The sequence below is a fragment of the Zea mays genome, chromosome 8 (genome assembly GCF_902167145.1).
Source record: "Zea mays cultivar B73 chromosome 8, Zm-B73-REFERENCE-NAM-5.0, whole genome shotgun sequence".
Classification (NCBI taxonomy): Eukaryota; Viridiplantae; Streptophyta; class Magnoliopsida; order Poales; family Poaceae; genus Zea; species Zea mays.
The window spans coordinates 52,664,266-52,683,330 of NC_050103.1; the positions used below are offsets into that span (position 1 = coordinate 52,664,266).

Genomic DNA, 19,065 nt, shown 5'->3' on the forward strand with positions numbered 1-19,065 from the left:
CTTAGAGCGACTCAATGCCACATGAGGAGTCTTGTGTTAGAGATTGACGTGGTCAACCGGATTATTTTTTTTATTCTCAGCGTTTTTTAGAAATTATTAAAAGAAGTTACAAAATAAAAAAATCATGATGGACAGGAATACTCCTCATTCATCACCGCCACAAGCAATCCCCACCGGTTCTCGCTGAGAAATTTGCTGTTTTGCCATTCTCAAATTTGGCTGCCTGTTATTATGCCATCCCGTGTCTATGACTGGTGAGACCGTCTGTATCTATGATTTGTGGGTCCGATGGCATACTAGCGAAGCCCATAAATGATAATGGCAAAATTGCCAATGGCTCGTTCTCGCCTCCGGGGCTCTCTTGCGCTCACACTCCCACCGCCGCATATCCGAGTAGAGCGCCACGAACTCCACGAGCTCTCCGCCCAGCGAGACTGTCCGATGCCCCCTCCTTCACCCGCCTCGCAAGTGCGCACTTGCGATGCTGGCGCCGCGTAGTCGCCCACGCGCGGGACGGTGAGTGAGATGGCGCGCTACTTCCGCAGCAGCAACCTCGCCTCTAGGATCTTCGACCGTCAGCTCATCTCCCCGCTCCCTGGCGCTACCGTACGTTTCCTTCTATCACCTCTCTTCTCTCCTTGGTTGTTCCTGTCGTTTCTGGTAGGGTTGTGTCACGTGCGGCGGATGCGTCGAGGAGACGGGGACGGCCGAAGTATGGCTGGCTTCATCTCTTGGTGCGGGGCAACAGCGGTTCAGCCCCTGGAGAAGGGTAGCTAATTTGCTAATTGGATTTTGCATCAGTTTTGTGCGATTAGCATTTGTTGTGTTGTTGTGCCTTTGTGGCGTGCTAGGGTATGCTGCGTTGATATCTACACCGTAGGACAGCGAAGCTTAAGATGATAAGACATATATACCCACTAATTTAGTGAACTATTACCGTCATGCTTGGAAAGAACGATAAGTGCTGGACAATAACTAAGGGGTGTTTGGTTTGAAGAACAAATCCATTCTACAATTTTGGTGGATTGAACTCATTTCTCGTATTATTACTAATTATTAACCTATCCGGAATGAAATGGTGATCGAAGAACTAATTACATTCCGCAAACCAAATAAGAAAATGAGTGAGAAGATGATGGACCACCTCATTCATCAAACCAAACAAACTGTAAAGGGATAAGTCTATATAACCCCCTGACCTTTAGAGGTTGGTCTACTTTACCGTCTCATTAAAACCGGTTGTTTAACCCCCCAACTTTATAAAACCAGACAAAAAAACCCCTAGATAGTTTTAATTGATGGTTTTGATGACGTGTCACTGATTTAAGTGACACAAGTTTTGTCTCTTTCAACTTTGTCTTCTGCTGGTATCCAACATTTATATAATTTTGCACAAAAATCGGTAATTAGATATAATATTCGCTCTATTTTTTCTGAAATTTTACACGTAACAGATTAATTACTAAAAATAAAAACTATATAAAAAGAGTTTAATATTTTTTGTCTTCTTATTTTTAAGGCAAAATTTTTTACTACATCTAAATAACATTATTACTAAACTATTATAATTTTTATTGATTTTATTTAGTTAAATGCTCTTTATTCTAATTACTAAATCAATTATATATTTGTTTTTTATAAAAACTTACCAAACAGTAGTAAAATGCACTTCAATTTTTACACAAACTTTCTACTAGCTAAACTAACATACACAAATATTTTTAGAATTTTCTAAGAACTTTAAATCAGGACTCATAATTTACATTAATATTTTATAGAACTTTATACAAGTCTAGATTTAAAGTTCTCAGTAAATTTAGAAAATATTTATATTTATTAGTTTAGCTAAAAGAAGGTCTGTGTCTAAATTGGAGATCATTTTATTATTGTTTGCTAGATGTTTCTAAAAAAACAAATATAAAGTTAATTTAGTTAGTAATTAGATGAAAGACAACATAACTTGATTAATAAAATCAACAAAATATATTGTAGTTTAGTAATAGTACTATTTAGCTCTAATAAAATTTTAAGGCTCAGAAGATAAAAAATTAACGAGACACAAAAAAATTAAGCTTCTTTTATGTAGTTTTTGGTTTTAGTAATTAATTTGTTACTCGTAAAATTTTAGAAAAAATTAGAACGAATATAATATCTAATTATCGTTTTTGTGTAAAATTGTATAATTTTTGGATACCAATAGAATACAAAATTGAAAAAGACAAAACTAGTGCCATTTAAATGAGTGTCTTGGCATCAAAAACACCAACTAAAACTGCTTAGGGGGTTATTTGTCTGGTTTTGTAAAGTTGAGAGGGTTAAACAACCGGTTTTGAAGATGAGAGACAGAGTGAAGTAGACCACCCTCTAAAAGTCAGGGGGGGTTTTATATAGACTTAATCCAATAACTAAACCAAACCTAGCCTTCCCAGTGCTGTTTCTAGGTCATGCTACAAATGAACATGGATTAGTTTGGATAATGTCACTTTAAACCTTGCTAATTCATAATTATTGAGATCAGGCACCTGGAGAACAATTATCATATAGTTTTTTCTCATCATGATACATGGTGGTATAAAATGTTGGAGCTCCCACATTGAGTACTTTTGCTACCTTTTTTCAATTCTAGTATATGAAAAACTGAGAACATACAATTCTACCTTTTTTGAATAAATATTGAAGAATCAACTGTTTAGTTTGAAACTTAAAATTTCTCAAAATAACCTTCTCCATTTTTCTTCTAAAATTTTGTGTTCTATATCTAATTCAGATGATGAGAAGTGAATGAACATGAATCTGGGATTGATGTAATGTATCTCATATGTTTTTTTTACTTCTGCACAATTCACACTTGTTTCTGTATAGTTGGGAAATGTTTTTAATATAAATGCTTACTTAATTACTTTCATGAATGTTTTAACTTTTAACAACATATAATTAGGCTTGGTAGCATGCTCTTTAATGTTGAACTCAAATTCTAACCGTTTCCCTGTAACTTAAGCAGATCTAAGTTGTGTTTTCTTGTTCTTTACATACCATTTACAGGTTAACACGATTAGACAGTTTTATGAAAATTTGGTCCCAAGCTATACTATATATGACATAGATTGCCCAGATTATTCGTTTCGCAAGTTCACTGATGATGGGAAATATCTTGTGGCTTTTAGCCGAAACCATCAAGATTTGATTGTATACCGTCCAATCTGGTTCACATATTCATGCAATGAAGAATGTGAAACTCATGAGCTTCCGCCAAAGGCAAAGAAGTTTGACAGCTTCTTTAAGCAGCTTTATTCAATTCCTCTTGCATCTAGCAATGAGTATATTTGCAAGGACTTTTTCCTGTACATGGAATGCCATCGATTTGGTTTATTTGCAACATCTACTGCACAAAGTAACGAATCAACTGCCACTGAGGGTGCAATACATGGGGTGCCATTGATTGAGAAAATAACTTTCCATCTTGTGAGGTACAAATCTTGTCTCTAGAGGAATGCATTTTTTTTGGGGTGGGGGTCTAAGTTACAATATCTTTTGTATCCGTTGTTTCCATTGTTTGGGTGGATTAGGACATCTATATTTGTGTTACCAGGCTAGAAGATGGTGTGATCCTGGATGAAAAGGCTTTCTGCAATGATTTTATCAATCTGGCACATAGTATTGGTGCTTACATGTATGAGGACCTGCTTTGTATTGTTTCTTTGCGATACCAAACAATACATATCCTACAGATACGAGATTCAGGCAACCTTGTTGAGGTACGCAACATTGGTGCATTCTGTCGGGAAGATGATGAGCTATTTCTTCACTCACATATTCAGGTATATGCAAATCTTAGTACTGTGACTTTGTTGGATTTTATGTACTTGAGATTAGGTTTACATTTTTTGGGTGTACACTATTGCACACATTAAACAGTCTGTACATATTCTTTGTGCCTGTTTGCTTACACCCAGCTTTTATAAGCTCCACTGGTCAACAAATACCCTAGCTTATAAGTTCGTTTATATTTTCTAGGCACCTAGCTTATATAATCCAATAAGCTGCCCTCATTAGTTTATTTCAATTCAAGCCTCCCGCACCTCCAATAAGTCAGCTTATATTTTGGTTGCCAAATAGCTTAGCTTATACAAACCAGCTTATAGCCATGAAATCAATCTTGTGCCACTTATATAATCTTGTAACTGTTAGCCATATTATACAATCTGGCCAGGGAAACAAACAGGGCCTTATTAATATGCCGATTGGGACACGTCTACATCATTTTGCATTGCTATCACACATTAAATATCCACCCTAATATATCATTTATCTGACAATGTCGTTTTATTACCGACCCACATTATAAAAACTTGGCTGTTAGGGGAAAGACCGCCCCCATGGTACTATATTAAGAAGAAGCTCAATCGAAGCCCCGACCGAGAAAGGTCACCAAAGCTGGCCCCCCGTGCAACATGAGGGTCTGCCCTCTATAGGTCAGATCCTTACTCGTGCTTTGAGCCCTCCTAGCCCCTACACGAGGATCCGCCCCCCATAGGTTAGACCATCTCGTGTGCACACAACCAGGGGAACTAGCGAGTGACAGTTTTTTAACCTCAGCCTCAGTCTGAGATTCGCTCCCACTGGGATTCGAACTCAGGAACTGAGGAGTGCTTCTTAGACCATCTAACCAACTTGGCTAGAGGCCCTTTCGCACCGACCCACATTATAAATATTGATTACATCAAGGAGGTCTATCCATTGCTACCTGCCCTAGTCTATGTATTAACCATGTAACTGGTGATTGTTCATGATGTATGTGGGTACTGGGTAGGTGTGTTATGTTTTTCCTCTGAAGCACCACAAGAACACTGAATTTCGATTCTTTATTTATATTTGGGATACTCGAAAAGGATGCTGTAACACACAACACCCATTTGTGTTAACTTTGAGGTTACTAGGTTAGAAGAAATAATCAAAGAATTGTAAGTGCCAGTCCAGATTTGATGGTCCGGATATGAAATTAATATTTTTCTCGAACCACGCAAGAGAGCTGCTGAGCTGCGTGCCATTTCATTAAGAAAGAAAAGGATGGGATTGCCCCCCTAGGGGGGTGACTTACAACTCACACTTGCAACTTAATTACATAAAAACAGACCCGAAATCGGCCCTAAGTTGCCCGACCTTTAGGGCGAGTTCTTGTAGAGTTGTAGCCCCCACCAAGCACCACATTTGACCTTCATCCAGGGGCGGACCCAGCCCAAAATGTGATTGGGGACCTAAATATGAGTGGGGCCCTAGATAGAGAGCTATTAACAAATGGGCCATTGTAACTATACTAAATGCACATTTTGAACATATGGACTCACTCCCTGGAAAACACAAGCATTTCTATGTTTCCAAAGTTCCCAAGCCACTAGGATCAATAGAGAATTGAAGCCTTCCCTTTCTTCTTTGGGTAATACTTGAGCTGCACGACTCCACCAAGAATTGAAGAGACTATTAGCACTAGCAGGGCTTACATTGGCAATGAGTTTGTGAAGCACAATATGCTAGACCTGCCTAGCAAACACGCAAGAAAGCAAGATGTGGCTGATAGTTTCAGAGTGCTGATCACAAAAAGGACAAGCAGCAAGATGTGTTAATCCCCTTTTAGCCAAGCGATCATAAGTCCAGCAGCGGTTATTGATGGCCAACCAAATTATTGGAAACCCTAACCCTAGAATAGGGTGGGGACATGTATTAATAGACATGGTGATGGGCCTAGCCCCTTACAGAGGGGCGAGAGGGTAAAATACACCCAAACACTAATACAGTTCTAACACAAATGAAGAACTTGCATTTAGTTGGTGCCCAAGTCTTCCAAATCCTCTTCGAAGGCAAGAATTTGATGGAGCCAATAAACATCGAGTTGCATGCTGACCTGCTGCTATACTGTCCATTAGAAGACAATTTCCAAGTAAATGGGATATCTGGCTGTAAAATGGTGTCCTCTACCAGTTGCCAAATTATTAGAATTCTGTTATAACCTGCACTGAGAGAGATCCTTGGATATCCTCAACCCATCTTCTGTTTAATAGCCCTGACTCACTGTACGCCGACTGGTTATTCTCTTGCGTACTGCAGAAAAATGGTTTGGGGGCTATGCTAGCCACACTGCTGCCCTGCAACCACTTATCAGTCCAAAATTTGGTTCTCTCCCCGTTCCCAATGGTTACTGTGACATCCATTTCAAATAAAGCTTGAGCTTGTTTGGGGATATGTATAGGAAGACCAGCCCAAGGTTTGGATGGATCCACCTTTAGGGACCACAACCAACAGATACGTAGAGCCCAATTCATTCTCTATAGGTCATGGATACCAAGGCCGCCATATAAGTAGCATTTTGACTTCTCTAAAAACGCTACTTTTTACTAAAAACGCTACAATTTGGTACAAAGGGAGTAACTAATTTCGAGTTTGAACTGAAAGAAGCCTGTATTTTTCGTTCTGTTTGCAAACCATCACTTATTGACATTATTCGCTCTTGAAGAATATAAACATGCCTGCATCTTTCATATGTGTATTTGTGCTCAAATCTTTGATTGCTACTGCTGTTGTTTATTTTCTACTGTTGATTGTGCACACGAGAAATTATCTTTGATCCTCTTAGTGGATTTGATGCATGCAGACTGGTTATGGGGGTTCTTTTCTTCCTGGCATAAAGCAACGGTTGTTGTCATATATTTTTTGCAAGACGTGGAATGAGGTTCCAGATCAGACTTTGGTTAGCTATCTTGTTTGAACCATTTTCCAGTAGTATTTGAACTTCTATTGATTCTAGATAACTAGATCATTTACATATACTCTGACATTAATCTCATTTTTTAAATAACTAACGAAAGCTTAAATTCGTATTAAATGTGCCCACCTATTTGTCATTTACAAAGAATAGTACTTTATCTATGCTTGTTGGCGTACTGATTGTTGCTTCATTTGAAATGTTGAAATGAAAACATTCTTATTGCTTATTCCTTTTTTTGGTGATATTACTGCCTTCTAGGCATGCTTTATTAAAGTGAAAATATTTCTCTTTTTGTTTGAACTTCGAAGTAGTGAATTTGTTTGCAGAGGGTCCAACATCTAAAGAAGAAGTTCTATTTTCACTTCCAAGATTATGTTGATCTTATCATATGGAAGGTACCATGGTACATTCTTTTCTGTTTTTCGGTTTGCATTGATGTATGTTCCCTTTTTTTGGTTAGTTGAAAAGTTCTTTTAATTCTTTACGGGCAATTACTGTACTTTTAGCTAGGTGCTTAGCCATAGCAATTGCCTGAGCCTGCATGCTAGATTGAATTAGGCCCATGTGTGTGTTGATGTGAGATTTGGGTTAGACAAACTTATAAGGTTCCTAGAGTCCATGTCACTAACCCTGGGTTAGCCCTTCTATGTGAAGCAAGTACAAAAACGTAAGTGGGTTGTTGGGAAGGTTTCTAGAATCCATGTCACTAACCCCGGGTTAGTCCTTTTATGTGAAGCAAGTACGAAAACATAAGTGGGTTGCTGGAATCCCACTTGGTTGTTGAAGGCGGGTTAGGCAAACTTATAAGGTTTCTAGAGTTAATGTCACTACCCCAGGTTAGCCCTTTTATGTGAAGCAAGTATGGAAACTTTATGTGGGTTGTGGGAAGTGTGTGGTTCACTCAGCGTGTAGAGTGTATTTGAGTCATTTTGACTCTGGGGCATTATAGCCTGATGATGTCAAGGCCTGTCTTCTTTGCTATACAAATCATTTTCTCATAAAACATTTTTTTTTCAAGAGGTCCTTACAGCATGGTAGTTGATCAGGTACAGTTTTTGGATCGCCATCACCTATTTGTCAAGTTTGGTAGTGTGGATGGAGGGGTAAGTTTTCATTTCTGCCATCCTTCCAGTAACATCAATTTCATCTAACTGTGAAATGTTTTGGATTTCAGCTAACAGCAAATACGTTTTGGATATCCCTAGGTTTCTCGGAGTACTGACCAAAACCTAGCATTCTTTGCCGTGTACAACATGGAGACAACAGATATCGTTTCACTTCATCAGGTATTTAGGACTAACAAGATATTAGGTATTACGCCGTGTCTTCTCACGCTGACCTTATTTTATAAATTGTTAACAGAATTCTTCGGAGGATATCTATGCCTTGTTTGAACAATTTTATGATCATTTTCATGCAAATCCACAAGCTTCATCACATGGAAAATTTATCTCCTCTCATTCCAATGATATTCATGCTTTGGATCAACTTCGGGTTATAAAAAACAAAGCAAGTAGCTCCTCACAGGTAATATTGGTAAACCAAAGAGTATGATCCATTTTTCCAGAGGGCATTTTTGCTCTTTGTTTTACAAGATATAAGAACTTGCACATGTAATCTTTGAAAAAAGGTAAGGCATTGCAAACTTCTATGCAGAACAAAATACTGAACTGTGTAGATAAATGTATACAGCAACATAAAATCTCCAATGTGATTTATAAATGCAGCAGGTGATTTATCAGCAGATTAAGTACAAAAGGTTTATTTATGAAGTGTTACTTATTATTTCATAATTGAATTAAACCATCTCTCATAAATTGAAGTCAATTAACCTGGAATTTAATATGTTATGGACATGCTGGTTGTGACAACAGTTCAAATCTTGTTTTTGAGCTTTGAGTGTGTTTTTCAGTATATGTGAAGTTTATTAGACATTGTTCGCTTGTGAATATTTATCCTATATTTGTGCAGAAAAATAAAGGTATCAAATACTAATTGATGCACAATATTTTTTTATTACTTGATTCATGTTGAGTGCTGCACTTTATAGCTGGTAGTAGACTCAGTACCCCAGGGGCCAGGTCATTGAGTGCTAGTTGCTGGAATTGGCCTATGCCACTGTTATGGTCGCTAGATCGGTGAGGGATTGGAGAGGGGTATCGATGGGCAGGAACGTCGGCCGGGGGCCTCTGCCCACGGCCAAGCAAGAGGAGGGTTTGTCCCTTCTAATTCTTGCCTACTTTATTTCTCATTCATTGATTACATAAATAGGCCAGCTGACCGTCCCTATCTAGCTAGAGATCCTTATCTCCTTAAAACTCTCCTAAAAACTCTCAACAACTACTAACTGATAACCTTCCTAGATAATCTCAACTAATCTCCTAGATAATCTCAACTAATCTTATCTCTAACTACCCTTATCTAATCCTCCTTAGAGGACCCATCGCTGCTGCTACCGCAGACCCTCCATGGGCCTCCTTAGGCCCTGACACTACACCCCTCCTGGACAAGCAGCTCGTCCTCGAGCTGCAGCATGACGGGTGCTCAAAGACCGAGTCTACTTGACCCAAAACCAGACACCTAGAAGACAAGCCTTTTACATCTCGGCTTATCTTATTATTTCGAATCTGATTTTTTTTACCCCATAAGATAAGGCGGACACCCTCCGCGCATTGGACTTGCACGTGTGCAGCCACCTGGATCCCATGGACGCCATCTAGACGAAAGGGGAGCACATGGACGGGCACCTGGCGTAGGTCGCAACAATAACCAGCGGAGGCGCCCTCGTGGCGGACGGTAGCGGAATGTGGTGGCGCTAAATAGTGCGCCCTTGCCGATGACGAGAGGAGTGCCTTCCCTACTGCCGCTGTCGTAGAGTTGAAGTTCGTCGCCCGCGGGACACATACCATGCTCGCACTTGGAGATAGCGGCCCGGTGCTGCTGCTGATGGCCGTCCGACATGGCGAGGTCGGGCCCCTGTGTGCCGAGGTCAACCGTCACCAAGGCTGCCTCGAGCATCTGCCGGCGCATCTCCCGCACTCTCCGTCGTGCAAGGAAGCCACGAGCAGCAGCTTGTATGCCCACAGCCGCCGACGTCTGGAGCCGTGCGGACAACGCCAGCTGGTGCTGCTCATGTTGCACTGCTGCCTTGATTTGCAGCAGCCCTTGCTCAACCTTCTGGAGCGTGGCTTGCATCTTTGTGAGATCAGCCCTTATGTTGGTCCACAAATCCCCCATCGATGGAGCTGGTGATTGCTGAGTCGTGGCTGCCCCTAGTGGCGTCGCCCATGGGGATGGAGACGCCGTCAACGAAGATGATGTGATGAAATTTGGCGTTGTCCCTGGGGATGGGCATGTCGACGTCCAGGATGTGGTGACAAAATTGGCAGGCGATGCTGCCCATGGAGATAGGGACGCCGATTGCCAGGATGGCGTGACGAAGGTGGCATGCGGCGTAGCCCATGGAGATGGGGACGTCGGTTGCCAGGACGGCGTGACGAAGGTGACATGTGGCATTGTCCATGGAGATGGGGACGCCGATTGCCAAGATGACGCCGCGAAATTGGCAGCAGAAGCCATGGGATCAGATCGAAACCCAAGCTAGCCGATACCAGATGTTATGGTCGCTAGATCGGTGAGGGATTGGAGAGGGGTATCGATGGGCAGGAACGTCGGCCGGGGGCCTTTGCCCACGGCCGAGCAAGAGGAGGGTTTGTCCCTTCTAATTCTTGCCTACTTTATTTCTCATTCATTGATTACATAAATAGGCCAGCTGACCGTCCCTATCTAGCTAGAGATCCTTATCTCCTTAAAACTCTCCTAAAAACTCTCAACAACTACTAACTGATAACCTTCCTAGATAATCTCAACTAATCTCCTAGATAATCTCAACTAATCTTATCTCTAACTACCCTTATCTAATCCTCCTTAGAGGACCCATCGCTGCTGCTACCGCAGACCCTCCATGGGCCTCCTTAGGCCCTGACACTTCCGATACCAGATGTTATGGTCACTAGATCGGTGAGAGATTGGAGAGGGGTATTGATGGGCAGGAACGCCGGTCGAGGGCCTCTGCCCACGGTCGAGCAAGAGGAGGGTTTCTCCCTTCTAATTCTTGCCTACTTTATTTCTCATTCATTGATTACATAAATAGGCCAGATGACCGTCCCTATCTAGCTAGAGATCCTTATCTCCTTAAAACTCTCCTAAAAACTCTCAACAACTACTAACTGATAACCTTCCTAGATAATCTCAACTAATCTCCTAGATAATCTCAACTAATCTTATCTCTAACTACCCTTATATAATCCTCCTTAGAGGACCCATCGCTGCTGCTACCGCAGACCCTCCATGGGCCTCCTTAGGCCCTGACAGCCACATACTTGGGTTTAATATGGTTCCAACTTCCAAGCTCTTCTGCCATTTTGCATGGCCCAACTGTACCCTCAAGTTCACTGCTAGCCTGACTAAGCTGCAGTATGAATCTCCTGCTCCTCTGTCCATCATGAGTCATGGCTCATGTCGCAATAGATTTCAGCTAGATTGAGAACAACCTATATTGCGATAGGTGGCCTTACTTGGTGGGGAGAAAAGGATGATGATTGTGGTGCTTTGTACCACCTTTATCAATGGTGGCAACAAAATTTAGAGGATAAGACGATCAAGGAAAGAAAATTATGACGAATAAATTTGTTGGGACAACGACAAAACTGACTTGTGTGAAAAAATATTGTTTATTCAGTGATTTTATTTATCTGTGTTTTTGTTACCTTTTATTTAAGAAGGTTCAATATGTAGAGCGGAGATAAATGATCCACTGCCACTGCAGCCACCACAAAAAAAATCTTTAGTAGTTGTAATAGATATTTTGCTTGTTGCTGAGTTGGTGCTCATGTGCATTTAAGGTGGTGCATACATTGTTCATTGTTTGAGGCACTTAGTCAAGCTGTTTGTAAATGACTAAACGCATGTTTAATATTTGGCAGTTTGTGAAAAAGATGATGACGTCATTACCTTACACTTGCCAATCACAAAGTCCTTCACCGTACTTCGACCTGTCTCTTTTTAGGTATGATGAGAAGGTATGTTCTGTGACGTTTAAAATATCTGCTATGAGCAGTGCATGTGCGCAGCTTGGCTAGTTTCTTATTTGGATGTAACCTGTAATTTTAGGTCCTATAGTCAAGCTCAATGTTAAGGGCTCAACATATCACGAGCATTCTAGCGTGTGTGAATATGTGAAACCCTAACCCTAATTCAGGTTGGGAGTATATTATATAGAAGAGTTAGGTGGGCCAAACCTATTATAATAGGGGTAATGAGTTAATTACATGGAGACCCTAACCGAACCGCAACAGGAGCTAACACCTCTCGCAGTTTCAACTCTATCCTGTATAGATGTTAAGACTGGATCGTAACTCAGTGAATACACTCGACGATAGCCCCTTGGTGAAGATGTCAACGGATTGCAAGGTGGTCGGGACGCGGAGGACGCAGACATCACTGACTGCAACATGCTCGTGAACGAAGTGAAGGTCGATCTCCACGTGCTTCGTACGCTAGTGTTGCACGAGATTGGTGGAGAGATACATCGCGCTGATGTTGTCGCAATAAACCAGCGTGGAGCGCTCGATGGGGCTGTGGAGCTATTGGAGAAGCTGGCGGAGCTAGGAGGCCTCAGCCATGCCTTTGGCCACATCGCAGTACTCAGCCTCAGCGCTGGAGCGGGAGACGACGACCTGCCGCTTCGAGGCCCGGGAGACAAGGTTGGTGCTCAGGAACACGACGTAGCTAGATGTAGATCAATGCGTGTCGGGGTAGCTAGTCTAGTCGGCGTCAGTGTAGACCACCAGCTTTGAAGTCAGGAGGGGTCAAAGGAGAAGGCCATAGTCGATGGAGCCGCGGAGGTAGTGAAGAGTCTGTTTGAGAGCGGTGTGTTGGGCCTCCCATGAGGTGTGCATGTGAAGGTACACCCGCTGAATGGCATATGCGATGTCGGGCTTGGAGGCTGTCAGGTACTTGAGCGCCAATGAGGCTCCGGTAGGCCGTCGTGTTGGCGACCGGGGGCATGTTGTCCTTAAAGAGTTTCACCTAGGTGTCGACATGCGTGGAGTAGGGTTTACAGTCGGACATGTCAGCCTGCTCCAGAATGTCGAGGACATACTAGCGCTGGTGAAGGAAGAGGCCTTGGGGCTGACGCTCCATGTTGATCTCGAGGAAGTGGTGGAGAGGGCCTAGGTCCTTCATCGCGAACTCGCGCTGAAGGGCGACGATCTTGTGCTGAAGGAGGGAAACACTGGACGGCGTGAGCACGATGTCGTAGACGTAGAGTAGGAGGTAGATGATATCACCGTTGCGCCGATGGATGAACAAGGATGTGTTCGACTTGGTCCAACGATGCCAAGGGAGACCAAGTAGGAGGTGAAGCGACTGTACCAAGCCCTCGGCGCCTGCTTGAGGCCGTATATTTTAAGTGGTTCGGACAGAAGACTAGGTCCGGGCGAGAAGAGTCGACAAAGCCGGTGGGCTGGCTACAATAGACCGTCTCTCAGTCAGAGTGCCATGGAGAAAGGCATTCTTCACATCCAGCTGATGGACCGTCCAATCCCGGGAGAGGGTGAGGGAGAGGACGACTCGAACTGTGAAGAACTCGATGACGGAGCTAAAGGTCTCATCATAGTCTACTTTGGGGCACTGAGTGAAGCACCGAAGGACCCAACGGGCCTTGTAGCGGTCGAGTGAGTCATCCGAGGTGAGCTTGTACCGAAAGATCCACTTGTCGGTAACCACGTTGGTGCTTGGTGGATGCGGCACCGGGTCCCAAGTGTGGTTGGCCAGGAAGGCCGCATACTCTTCCATAGCGTGATGCCAGTTGGGATCGACGAGGGCGGCGAGAACGGATGAGGGGACCGGGGATGCATCCGGAGAAGCGTTGGCTGTCAGGACTAGCCGGTCGACGGGACGGAGAACTTCGGCCGAGCGGCGTGTCACCATCATGTGGACATGGCTGTGTTCACGGTGGATGGCGATCGGGTGGTACAATGGTGGCTCGACACAGGAACGAGCCGACAGGGCATGAGTGATCGGTGGGGCGGTCCGCCCACGATGATGGTAGACGCGAGCGGGGTTGACAAAGCATGCTGAATGGGACGCCGGCAGCAGGGCCGCACATGGCGACAAGGCCGCGTGTGGCGCGGGCGGGGTCTATGAGGCTGCGCGTGGTGCAGGCAGGGTCGACGGGGCCGCATGTGGCGGGGTGAAAGAGGACAGTGGAAGAGAAACATCTATACAATCGACATCGAGGTCTTGGGGTGGGGTGGAATTAGTAAGAGGGAAAACCTCCTCATCAAAGACAACATGACGAGAGATAATGATGCGGTAGTTGAGGAGGTCAAGGCATCAATATCCTTTGTGGTCAGGGGAGTAACCGAGGAAGAGACGAGTGGAGCGGGGGGGGGGGGGGGGCTTGTGAGGAGCAGTTGCAGAGGTGTTGGGATAGCATGCGCAACCAAAGACTAGAAGGTGGGTGTAGGAGGGGGATGTGCCATATAGGCGAAGTGGGAGGGTGGGGTGACTCACCGCCTTGGAGGGAAGGTGATTGATGAGATGAGTAGCAGTGTTCAGGGCCTCGGCCCAATAGTTGGCAGGAAGAGATGTCTGAAAGAGGAGGCGACGGATCATGTTAGTGGTGGTGCGAGTGATCCGTTTGGCCCGACCGTTCTGAGGGGAAGTGTAGGTGCACGAGAGGTGCAACTGAACGCCGTGAGAGAGAAAGGAGCGAGAGGCGGAGTTGTTGAACTCAAGACCGTTATCGCACAGGAGGCCACGAACCGGGCGACGAAATTGGGTGGTGACCCAAGTGAAGAAGTGCGAGAGAGTGTGGAATGTATCAGACTTCAGTCGCGGGGGAAAAGTTCAAAGAAAGTTTGAGAAGTCATCGAGAATGACCATGTAGTATTTGGAACTAGAGAGACTGAAGACAAGAGATGTATAGAGATCACAATAAACAAGATCACAGGCCTGAGCAGCCCTGGACGTGGAAGTAGAAAAAGGAAGACGAGAGTGGCGGCCGAGCTGACATGCATGATAAAGGCGCTTAGAGGGGCCCATGCTACAAGAGATATCAGAGCTACTGGAGAGCTTAGACGTGATGTATAAAGAATTGCTTCAGTTGTCAACTACTCCAGCAAAAAATAGCCATATAAAGAATTGCTACCAAGATGAAAGTAAATAATCATGTGAAAAGTATAAACAGACTCACCAGTTCAGTGTCTAGAGAAATTCCCGGAAAAAAGACTAACAGAACTCTGGACCAAGATATTATTTGGAAAAGGTAAGCAGACTCACATTAGGCTATTGTTTGCTGGAAGGTATGTGGAAGGTATTCAGAATCATAGAAAAATGTGGAAGAATCCCATGAATCAAGCCATGTGGAAGGTATCAAGAATCATAAAAAATATGCATATTCTTCTTGACAGCAGCAGCAACATATCAGGTGGCCATATATTTGTAGCTAAACTAATTTGTATTTTCAATATATGACCGTACATATCATCTAAAGTCAAACGATGTAGAACTATGCTAAACATACTAATCAATGCAGTACAAGGGACTACTTGGTACAAATGATGGCAACGGGCATTAGAAATTTCACAGTTTCCACCACTGTTTGTTTTATGCAGTTCAATCCCTGTAATTACCTTGGTACCCATATAAGCTAAACTGTGATATACTAATATCACAGTTTTACCTTCTGATTTGACTTGTAGTTCTGTTCCTTCTTCCCTTGCAGCTGATTTCAGCAATTGATCGGCATCGGCATTGCACAGAGCATCCAATAAAATTTATGTCAGTGAGGCAAAATGTTGTCAAATTTAAGATCAAGCCAGGTACTGGTCCATTGGTGTGGTTATGTACTAAGATTCTAGAGCTGGCGTGTGTTGCAATATATCAACATAATCCTTAACAAATACAATTTTATTGTCATTTACCCAACGCCACAGTTGTACAATCAAGAATCATGTACCTTTGCCAAGCTGTGGTTTAACATACCTTTGTGACAAATGGGAACATGGCACATGGTACCACAATAAGGAAGATATATCACTTATTTTTAGCAAGCATAAAAAAACCATTTTAGTTGGTTTTAGTATTATGTTTATTTGACCTAGTTATATACTCATCCTTTTCCTTTACTCTGTAGGTTCAGATTCTGGTGCTTCTGACAGCAGAGCAAAAAGAATCTCGTCCTTCTTGTTTCACCCATTTTTCCCGCTTGCACTTTCGATTCAGCAGACTTATATGCAGCCAACTGTTGTCAACATCCATTTCAGGAGATAGAAAAGGTATAACGGTTGCCTTAGTTGTATTTGTGTCATTAGTGAACTTGCAGCATTGCTGGTGGCAAAGTTTTGGCCATATGTGCTCTAGTAGATATGCTGGAACAAGATCCATTGTCTGGCGGTGAGGATGGCTAGTTTGATTTCTCTTCCAAAACAAAGTACAAAATGCAAATGGGCTCATCATTCATCTATTGATGTGGCTTCATGGGCTCATCAGTTATCTATCATTGTGGCTTCACAGTGTTGATCTATGCTTTCATATGCCTAGCTCGGAGTGTCAGATGTGCTTGTTATTATATTTAAGAACTATCTCCAGCAGACTCCCTATCACACTCTGTCTCACCATTTCAAACTCCACTCTATAATAAGTGCAAAACAGTACTTTGCACGATCGTTTACACGGTCTGCTAGAGATGGCCACGTCATAGCATGGAGCGGGTATATTGCATGTTTCATGCTTGAGATGAGGGTGATCTAAGTTGCGAATTTGTTTTCGAGGATATATAGGAAATGTAGCATTACAAATAGTTTTGGGTTGTCTATTATGATGAAGTAACTATTATTTAGTGAAACTTTTATGCGAACATAATTATAATTTTTCAGTGCTCAATATATTACTGGAGCTCCTTAATCTACAATCTTTGTTTGTTTAAATGGTTATTTAGCCTATTTTAACATGTCTCAACGCTACATGGTGACGTTTTGTTTGTGCTAAATCGATTACTCCGTTGTTTATTCTGATTAAATGGATTTTCGTCAGTTCAGATGGCTAATTGGTTCGGAATGTTTAGGGCAACTATAATAAGAGACAGTAAGTCGGCGTTTTACGCCGAGTTAGAGAAGAGAAGAGGATGTAGAGAAGTGAACTTAAACTTATTAGACTGTCTCCAACAACACCCTGTAAAGGGTCCTGTCCGTTAAATATAGAGGACTGTCAGGTCCCCTACGGCTCCAGTAAGGGACTCTATAGCGTCCTCTAAATTTTAGAGGATGTGGCAGGCACTCTAAATGTGGAGGGCACCGGGAGTGCGCTATCCGCGCTGCTCCTCCACCAGCCGCCGCGAGGAAACTTTCGCGTCCTCCTACCCCGCGCTGGCGACTGCATCTTTCGGGGCCGAGCCCTCGATCCGGCGCGCTTCGCCGCCGGCATCGAGGAAGGAGGGCGAGAAGCGGCCGTGTGGAGGCGGGTCTGTCGGCGTAGAGCTCGCACCCCTTCGAACCGAGGCCACGCGACCCACCACAACCCAAGATCCAAGCCAGCTTCCCCTTGCTCGTCGCCGGAGAGTCGCCATCGGTAAAAGGCTTCGTCGTCCGCCGACTTCGTCGAAGGCAGTCGGCAAAAGGAAGAGAAGCTCGTCGCCGCCGTCGTCTTCCTCTTCGATTCGGTCCACCGAGGCAGATATGCGAAGAGCGAGGTACGAACTACACAAATCCTTTTTGTTTAGTACTGAATCATTACCGTATTGTATTGTTCGTATTTGGGGGCATGGATTAGGGTTTGTGGGATGTTTAGGGTTTACGATCTGGAGCATTCTAAATAATGCGCTTCAAATTCATGCATCAATGGCTTATTGTTGTGTCCGGATGCTTAAATTTAGACCGGTTTTGGGGGATCCATTTCGGGTTTGGGGGGTTGTTCGTCCCAGATGATGCGGTACAGTCCAGATTCAAATTACTCAACATTAATTTTTTATGCGACCATGGTAACCTAATCTGCAAATTTATAACAGGTTCACATAGATGCAATGTACATTGATTAAGGGTTCATTTCAACTGTGTACTCATAGTTTGGAATCCCTTCTATGCAGTAGTTTGTATAAGATACGTAATTTGTAGTCGGTGTTAACTAATTCAACATTGTGTTTGATGTAGCCATGGATTCGGAGAACGAAAAGCTCCGTAAAGCACTGGCTACTCTGCTCAGAGTTGTTCAAAAGCGTAGTTGTGACATCGTTGATGTCGTCAAATCAGCCTTCCAGCCTTTCAACTCACCTTTGGTCGACAAATTGAACCGAGCACTAGTTGAGATTGACGACCTCGCCAAGGATCTTGAAGACGTAGCAGTGCAAACTCAGTGGGAGGTAGAAAATATGGCTAACAGTCAAGTGAAAGAACATCCACAACAAGAGGAAGCAGTAGAGGACCTTCTGATAGAAGATGGTTCAGAAGACGACCTACTGATAGACGAAGAGTCACCAATTAACTATGAAGACCTTGTGGGCTACGACGATGGTCGTGACTACTTAACCGACGACACATATCCGTACTAGTGTTCTAGGTTTAACTTAAGTAGAAGTATTGTAGCATGTTCAGGTCTATGTTCAGGTCTACTGGTCGGTTGGTATGATCATGTTTTTGGGGGATTTAAATGTTCTGGTCTATGTAAACTGAAACCGGTTCAGTTACTACAATAATTATTGTGTTTTGTTGGACTATGTTTGCCTTACTTTATACCATGTTACATGATGACTACATGCTCATTTATATCATGTTTGATCTGCCTCTATTGCATAGTATGGGGAGTGATTGGAACCAGGTGATGTCTCAATATGGAAGCTTCCTTAGCCAGATTGACGAGCAGCCTATCGGAACACAACATTCTGAATTTCCAGTTGATGGGCAACCCGAGGGCTCAAGAACACCAGCTGTTACTAAAAAGCCAACTCAAAGAACTAAGCTAGCAAACTTCACTGCTGAAGAGGACACAAGGGTATGCCATGCATGGCTTGCTGTTAGTTGCGATCCCATTATTAACACAGGGCAGAAACGTCAAGGATTTTGGAGTAGAATTACTGAAGCATACAACTCAAGACGAGGAACATTGCCAGAAAGGTCCACAAAATCTTTGATGAGTAGATGGGATACTATCAAAACACAGTGTTCCACTTTTGCTGGATACATGATGGCAGTCCTCCGACAGAATCCTAGTGGACTCAGTGACGCAGACAAGGTACATCTTTCATG

At 43.3% G+C, this 19,065-nt stretch overlaps 1 protein-coding gene across 11 annotated transcripts in view; it reads left to right on the top strand.

Moving 5' to 3' along the window:
* The first annotated feature begins 341 nt into the window (after positions 1 to 341).
* Positions 342 to 19,065, top strand: part of LOC100273813 (uncharacterized) — a 28,435-nt gene continuing 9,711 nt past the window's right edge. For 3 of the 11 annotated variants that reach the window (XR_004851760.1, XR_004851761.1, XM_035961347.1), the window contains exons 1-11: positions 342 to 606; positions 3,043 to 3,467; positions 3,590 to 3,818; positions 6,647 to 6,742; positions 7,087 to 7,155; positions 7,807 to 7,863; positions 7,966 to 8,046; positions 8,123 to 8,287; positions 11,746 to 11,841; positions 15,552 to 15,648; positions 15,963 to 16,104. Coding sequence is in view for 5 of the 11 variants with exons in the window: in XM_035961347.1 (XP_035817240.1) it covers positions 526 to 606; positions 3,043 to 3,467; positions 3,590 to 3,818; positions 6,647 to 6,742; positions 7,087 to 7,155; positions 7,807 to 7,863; positions 7,966 to 8,046; positions 8,123 to 8,287; positions 11,746 to 11,841; positions 15,552 to 15,648; positions 15,963 to 16,099 (1,533 nt within the window). In the remaining 6 variants the exon portion in view is untranslated. Of the gene's footprint in view, positions 607 to 3,042; positions 3,468 to 3,589; positions 3,819 to 6,646; positions 6,743 to 7,086; positions 7,156 to 7,806; positions 7,864 to 7,965; positions 8,047 to 8,122; positions 8,288 to 11,745; positions 11,842 to 15,551; positions 15,649 to 15,962; positions 16,737 to 17,973; positions 18,537 to 18,615; positions 19,052 to 19,065 lie in introns of those variants that run through there. The other 8 variants (XR_004851759.1, XR_004851762.1, XM_035961346.1 and 5 more) reach the window with 8 other exon arrangements.